The sequence below is a fragment of the Cyprinodon tularosa genome, unplaced genomic scaffold (assembly GCF_016077235.1).
Source record: "Cyprinodon tularosa strain WSP-4 unplaced genomic scaffold, ASM1607723v1 ctg344, whole genome shotgun sequence".
Classification (NCBI taxonomy): Eukaryota; Metazoa; Chordata; class Actinopteri; order Cyprinodontiformes; family Cyprinodontidae; genus Cyprinodon; species Cyprinodon tularosa.
This window is the reverse complement of record NW_024039057.1, coordinates 353,735-360,964: the sequence shown is the minus strand read 5'-3', so window position 1 is coordinate 360,964 and position 7,230 is coordinate 353,735. Positions and strand designations below refer to the sequence as shown.

The following is a 7,230-nucleotide window of genomic DNA, read 5'->3' as shown; positions in this document are numbered from 1 at the left end:
TTCATAATATTACCATTTGCTATTATTACATAAGTATGGTGCTTTGTATTCATCTATTACATCAAACCACAATCAACTACAGGAAAATTTGAGGTTGGAACATGACAGCATGTTGAAAACATTGAGGGGTATGAGTACTTCAGCAAGTCAACATGATGACTTCTATGCAAAATCCAGTGAAGTAAAGTGCTTCAAGTGTTCAAGAGAGATTTTAAAACCAAACGTTTGAGCGGTCGTTCTGCTCTGTGGTTCTTCGTCCAGTTTATAATCATTTTGGTCGTTTGACAGCAGAGTTTGAAGGTAAATCCATGCCCACTTCCTCCATCGAGCCTGACTGGGACTCCACCGAGGTCCTGGTGAACTGGTGGAGAAGAGCCCCGTCTTCTTTTTTGCTCTTAGTAGCCTCCTTCTCCTCTCTACCCTCCTGCTCAGGCCTAAACTCCTCCACAGCATCTTCCTCACTGTCTTCTCCATCGCTGTCTTTCGTCTCTTCTTCACCAGTGCCACCAGTTTCCTCCGGTGCAGATTCTTCAGCGCTGGTGTCGCTCTGACGTTTGCTGTTGTCCGAATCCTCGGCATCCGCTTCTTCCCCATCCGTCACACCAGCAGGGGGAATCGCATCTTGGCTCTGAGGTTTGGATAAGATAGAAGATATATCTGATCAATCATAAAAGACTACACTGATTTCTTAACATTAAAGGTACATTCAAAAGTATAATTTTGAATGTATCATTATCCCTTTATAGGGCACGTGATCATTTATGATCACTTGCCTTTCTAATAGAGTCCCCCCGTCCCTCAGTGAAGTCTAGAAGGACTAGATCTATATCCAGCCATTCAGCAAAGATCCTGCTACATATCTTTACCTCTTATTTTGGTATTTGACCAATTAGATGAGCCCTTGAATGATATATTACCTACAGGAAATTAAGTTGTAAACCAAAAGTTAATAATTCAAGAAAAAAAGGTAAAAAGTTAATTGAAAAGTTAAAAAGTAAAGTAAAAAATTAATAAGCCAAGTTAGCAATTATATTTAGGTTTATTATCTAAAAGTTGTAATTGCCAGTATCAGCATTAATGCCTCTAAGGTTATGTTATACCAGAAAAAATGTGTTAATTTCACTCTTGGAGTGTTTGTCATGAATTTCTTATAAAATAGATGTTTCCTGTAATCACATTGACATAAATTTTTGCCATCAAAATATCCATATTTTTTTAATGTAACAAAGTTAATAAGGTCTGGTCCTGGATTCCAATAACACTATTGGCTTAACATGTTAATTTTCAAAGTATTTCACTGAGTGCTCTATAAAGGGTTATCATTGATTTAAGAATGACAATGTTCCATTTTTTGTGAGGTGGTTGCTGACTGACAGTAATAGCAGAGGCTCAGTGTGCTTGCAAAACAAAACAGATTTGTTCAGGCTGCCTAATTGGATGCTGAGATTAGCTTTTCCCAAAGGCTTAGAATTAGCTGCAAGGCTGCAGTGGGTCAGATTCAAACGCAGGGTCAGGTTCAGAGACTTAGTGCTGTTTTTAAATAGAGTTCCAGACATTCACCAAAAGAATACCCAACATTCAGTTTAATTAAAAACTCAGTTATTTTAAATAAGTGCTATAAGCTGCTAAAAATAGTTGATAACTTTAAATATTTAAGAAGACTTTCAAAAAGTGGAACCCTGTATCTGCTGGTTTCTTGCCCGGTCAAACTGTTCTAATTTCCTGAATTTTAAGTCTTTTGAGACTGCAAATGAAGAAGTGCATGATTAACATAGAAACATAATAAAATATAAAAAGTAATTTGGGATCCAAATGGTTGATTCTCCCAAATAGTGAAGATAAGTCAATTCAAAATGATCAAGTATGAGTTGGGAAAATTTAAGGAAAAGTCAAATTAATGCATTTTACAGTGTACATATGAAAACAATTGTAATTCCTTCATAAATCCGGTACACTATCAGGTTTGGCTATTAGGATTGGGGAGATGTAGATGTATGTGTGTCCAAACGGTTTCTTTTATGAGCTGTTCCTTATATATCAGGTAAAAAACACTTACTTCACTAAAGGGAGGCTTTAGTGAAGGAAAATGGCAGCATTTATATAAGTACTGACAGACTAGAGGCCTGTCCCATGAAGCAGGATTACTGCGTTAGCTGACAACTTTAGGTTTAACCCTGACTTTTCGCTAACACGAAGATGGATTTATTCTAACGAGGACAATCACTGTGGTAACGTACTCTGAATGGCAAACCTGCTCCAGGTCAGGCTCGCTTTGAGAATTTATCTAAATCCTAGAAAACACTAATGAAGTGCCCTTTCATTGAAAACCTTATTTATTTCAGAGCGCACACAAAAGTTAAACAACAAACAGCAGATAAAGCAAAATTGTTTATTTAACAAATTCTTTTTTCAATTTATTTATTTATGATTACTTTTCATACTTTTTCCACATACCAACCTTTTACTATTCTGTATTTGTTTTCTCCAGTGCAATGTCCTTATATACCGCTGGCATTCACTGCTTGCTTTTATAACTGATATATGTAGCTGTGCCAAGAAAAATAAAGTAATAAAATTCAGATTCAAACAAGATCCTTTGGATCAAGATGACAATTATTTCAAGGGCCGGACTGGCATATATGCAATATCCTGGAAGCGTGTGTCGGCTGCATTGTGACCCGTAGCAGTGCAGCACTCACTGCATCACAATCTCTATGTATGGCTATGCAACATTACACAACCGGCAGCTTCAAATACCCTGTCAAGGATGTTGAAAGGCTCGGGAACAATACTCTCTGTCCATCAAGTCACCTGTGATGCAATTTATGAATGAATTAATTATCTGTCTGCATGGCCACTTGCCTGAACATCATATAAATATATATATATATATTTTGTTATTATTGTTTGCTATAACAGTATAAATGAGAAGGCTAAATGTTATGCTGAAGCTGCACCAATGGGGGATTAATGGTGCATCACTAGGTACAAAAATAAAAAAAAGTTCTGACAGCTCAGAAATCAAAATGATTTCACTCAGACTGATCAGTTCTTGTATTATTATCACGCTATTGTGGCATCAGATTCCACTTTTATTGTAGCCCAGACATTGTTGATTTAAAAAGTACAACTAACTCGATGAAATTACTGTATGTTTTTTTTTCATTTTTATCTGATCCCAAGTCCTCTTCACTCCCGGGGGGCTGGGGATAAACATGATGTACGATGATTGGGATGTATGGCTATGTTAAAATTCCTAAAGAAACTTGCTCATTTACACAGTCAGCAATCATTTACCAAGCCGGCTGTTGTCTTATTTCATTCCTCTACCATGTTTGACTTTTCATTAAAACCTTTTTCCTCTCTTTGTATTTCTGTAAGATTTGTTTTTGTTCCTCATGGGCACTCTCCCTTCTGTACTCATAGTTGTGATTGGTCAGCTACCTTGAACCCGCCCCTTTATTCGTGCATGTTGACAGATTCATGATCAGTCAGAGCTGGTTTGCGTTTGCAAGCTGATAACCAGCCAGGTGGTACAGCTGCCATTGTTGGGGTTTGGTTAAACTGGACACACTAGAAAGTAATGCTGCTAGGGTTGTCACGATACTAAACTTTTCAACTCGATACAGATACTAAGGAAAATATTCGATACTCGATACCATTTTCGATACCACAAGGATAAAAACAAAGACTCCAAAATTCAACAGAAATGATTTCATTAATAAATAAATACAATCAAGGTTGTATGCTGTGCACAATATTAAGCAAGCTTGATAAAAAACGTATCAGATTAAAATTAAGTGTTCCTTCCCTGAATATGCTTGGCACACATAACAATGACACGAGCCAAACCGGTTAAGAAACAAAAATAAATCTCAGCAGCTGCACTCTTACAAAAGAAAAGTCTGAAACTGAAAAGTGCGTAGAATTATTCAATCACACAGTGTTCAGAAAGTGCGTTGTCCTTTATTCTGCACTTTAGATGAATGACTGTTTAGGTGCCACTGGTGGTGGCACTGTATCGATACTTTTAAAAACGAGTATTGTATCCGGATACAACGTTTCAGTATCGATACTTTTTTTAATATCGATACTTTTGACAACCCTAAATCAGTGGCGGCTGGTGAAAAATATTTTTGGTGGGGCTGATATAGCCTAGTGTATGTCTCCAACTAATCCGGAATAAGAATTCAAATAAACAATTGGACAATACATACAATTTAACAGTAATGATTTAATTTACTATATAATAACTAACAGTGATGATTTGGGTCACTGTGACGGGGTTCTTTGGCCTCCAAGAATCCAGGCTCAGTCGGGTTACCGGTGTTGGTGATTTATTGTGCTCAAAAACTCAAAACAGGGTGCAAAAGAAACTAAACATATACAAGATACTCTGGGCCTCAGCCTCCCTCCAGTTACCAGCAATGTAACAAAGAAACAGAAAACAAAAATTGCCGCTTTTCTTCCCACAGCCCTCATTAAATAGTTTAAGCCCCTACCCTCAGGCTCTCTTATTTCTGATTTCTTCTCATGAATCAGTTTTGTCCATATATTACCTCCACAAACAATTGATGTACAAAAACAAATAATTTTTACAACTTAATTCTTTTACACAGATTCATTGACTTATTCAATTACACCAAACTGGGTTTGAACCCAGCAAAGACGCAGCCAGACTGAAGATGACAAGTCCCCGTAGCATAAACACGTACACACCCACACCCCCCACACACACACACACACACACACACACACACACACACACACACACACACACACACACACACACACACACACACACCCACACACACACCCACACACATACACACACACACACACACACACACACACACACACACACACACACACACACACACACACACAGCTAACCCCACTGAAATATTAAGTGTGCACCCTCAATACGCCAGCAGGTAACCAGGAACAGCTTGTGTGTTTTAAGTTCATGGAGCTACTGGGCTCAGCGCGAGTGTATTGGTCCGCACAAGCACAGTATAACAGGAATGTGTGTGTGGCGCGCAAAGTTAGAGAGGTTGTTTTAAGCGACGAGGTGGATTCGTCACAGTCACAATAACCATGACATGAAATGTTCATATCCTACAACAGGGATGTTCTTCTGGCAAACGGGTAGATAAATAAGGATCTCACCGAATTTGGTGGAAGCTGCATCTCGGTCGTTACATTCGCCATCTTCCCTCTAATTGTCTGCACCTGCGCTTGGGTTCAGAAGCCTGTTAAAGCGCAGTATTTTCAGCGCCCCAAGACCATAAAGTTCCGAGACGCTGATTGGCCATTAAATTCACCTAGCAATAGTACATGATTGACAGATTCTTTGCAAATGTGGGGCTGTCTGATCAGCGCCCCCTGAACAGAGACGGTAGGAGTCTGTCTGTGGAAATCCACAAATTAATGACAGTAGATAGGGAAATGTAGTTTATATAATTTGTTTTGCTTATAGGTACACAGTCTAGAGAGTAAAACTGACATTTATGAGTTAATTTCTAAAAATATATTTTACGTTTCTCTCTTCTTATCAGGGGGGGCGGTGCCCCAGCGCCCCCTATGGGCCGGCCGCCACTGCCCTAAATGCTGCTACATAGAGTTTGCTTCATGGTACAGGACTCTTTACTACCTTGGGTCATTTAAAGTGGAGTTCCTCAGGGCTCGATTCTCAGACTACTACCATTACCTTGACACACAGGAGGTGACGTTGCTCTTTCCCCACTAATTTACATTGTAACTTGAACATTAAGGCAACAATCGCTTGCACTCCTTCAGCCAAGCTGCTGGAGAAATAATACTTGTGAAATTATGATTGAGTTTAAAAACACACACACACAAAAAAAAGAACTTATGATAGCGTATGCCTAGATGTGCACCAAAGGTTTGCAACCCAAAAAAATTTTAACCTTTTGCTGCGGTTGTCGAAAATCATTAGCAAGGGTTTTTATTGATGAATAATAATTTAGAGCAGAGTTTGAAACACACAGGAGTTTATACCCACTTTCATATATTATATATTTTCAGTCCATTCCAGTAAACTTTTTTAACTCTTCAATGCTGACTTGTTTGTCACGGACTTCTTTGAAAATAGTAATTATACATCCTATTTTCTGAAGAGAAGCTGTCCCTGTACCATCTCGTGTTTTGGGTTTCAGGGTGGTGGCAATTAGAGCCAAATGTCACCTTTATTTGTTGCTCCCTGCAAAAAACCAATACTTTAACATTTACCTCATTAGCTGAGACTATAGAGCACCATGGCTTATGATTTCTGACCTGACAGGTGTTTGTAATATCAGTGAATAGACAAGTCAAAACAGAATTCGGGGTTTCTGAATCACCAGAATAACAAAGGGGTTTTCAGTTCAAACAATAGAATTAAAGTGAGGTTAAATTTTTGGTGTTTGCTCCTCTTTATCCAAGTAGAAACAGATATCTTCTTTAAATAACTGATAAAAGAGAGATTCATTCATTGAAAAACACGACACTTTGAAAAACCAGAATACAAATACTGATAATAATTACAAGTCTAATTGGTTCCCTTTAGTTTTGGTCCTTCAGCAATACCGTCTAGTATGATTTTGTCAAGTTTTGGTTGAGGTTTGGAGGACAAAAATGCAGAGCAAGAGGGGCTGAGGTGATTTCTTGTTGATTTAATCAGAGGAAACAGTTTAACAAAGGCAGGAATCCAAAAATCCAACAAAAAATGTAAAGAAACCAAAAACCATGGAGACATCAGGGGAAAACGAGGACGGAGAGACGAGGTAAGATGACAACAGCAACGAGGAACCAGCAACGACAGAAGCAGCAACAACAGAGGAACCAACAAGGAGTGACAGCAGAGGGAGAGTATATATAGCTGACTGAGACAAAGGCAGGGCTAACGAGCTGATAAGGAGCAGGTGTGAGTGGAGACAACGAGGGAGCCAATGGGAAAGGAACACACACAAGACGGCAACATAGGACAACAACAGAAAAACCTGAGAACTAAAATAAATCTAGAAACACAAAGTAGAAAATAAACCAATAAAACACACGGATCAAAGATAAACAGAAAGTTAGACTGTGACAGATTTAAGATGCTTAAGGAGTCCTGATTTAAATATATGTATCATTACCAAGGGTTTGATTAATTCAATAATGACATAAGAATCCTGTAAATTTTGTTGGGATCTGGAGGTCTGTCCACTTTCTCCACCAGAGGGCGTA

At 38.5% G+C, this 7,230-nt stretch overlaps 1 protein-coding gene across 2 annotated transcripts in view; it reads right to left on the bottom strand.

Moving 5' to 3' along the window:
- Positions 1-237: 237 nt before the first annotated feature.
- The window catches only part of rp1l1a (rp1 like 1a), a 29,602-nt gene continuing 22,609 nt past the window's right edge, over positions 238-7,230 (bottom strand). For both annotated transcript variants that reach the window (XM_038294767.1, XM_038294766.1), the window contains exon 8: positions 238-628. In XM_038294767.1, coding sequence (XP_038150695.1) covers positions 269-628 — 360 coding nt within the window. In that variant the 3' untranslated portion in view covers positions 238-268. The remainder of the gene's footprint in view (positions 629-7,230) is intronic.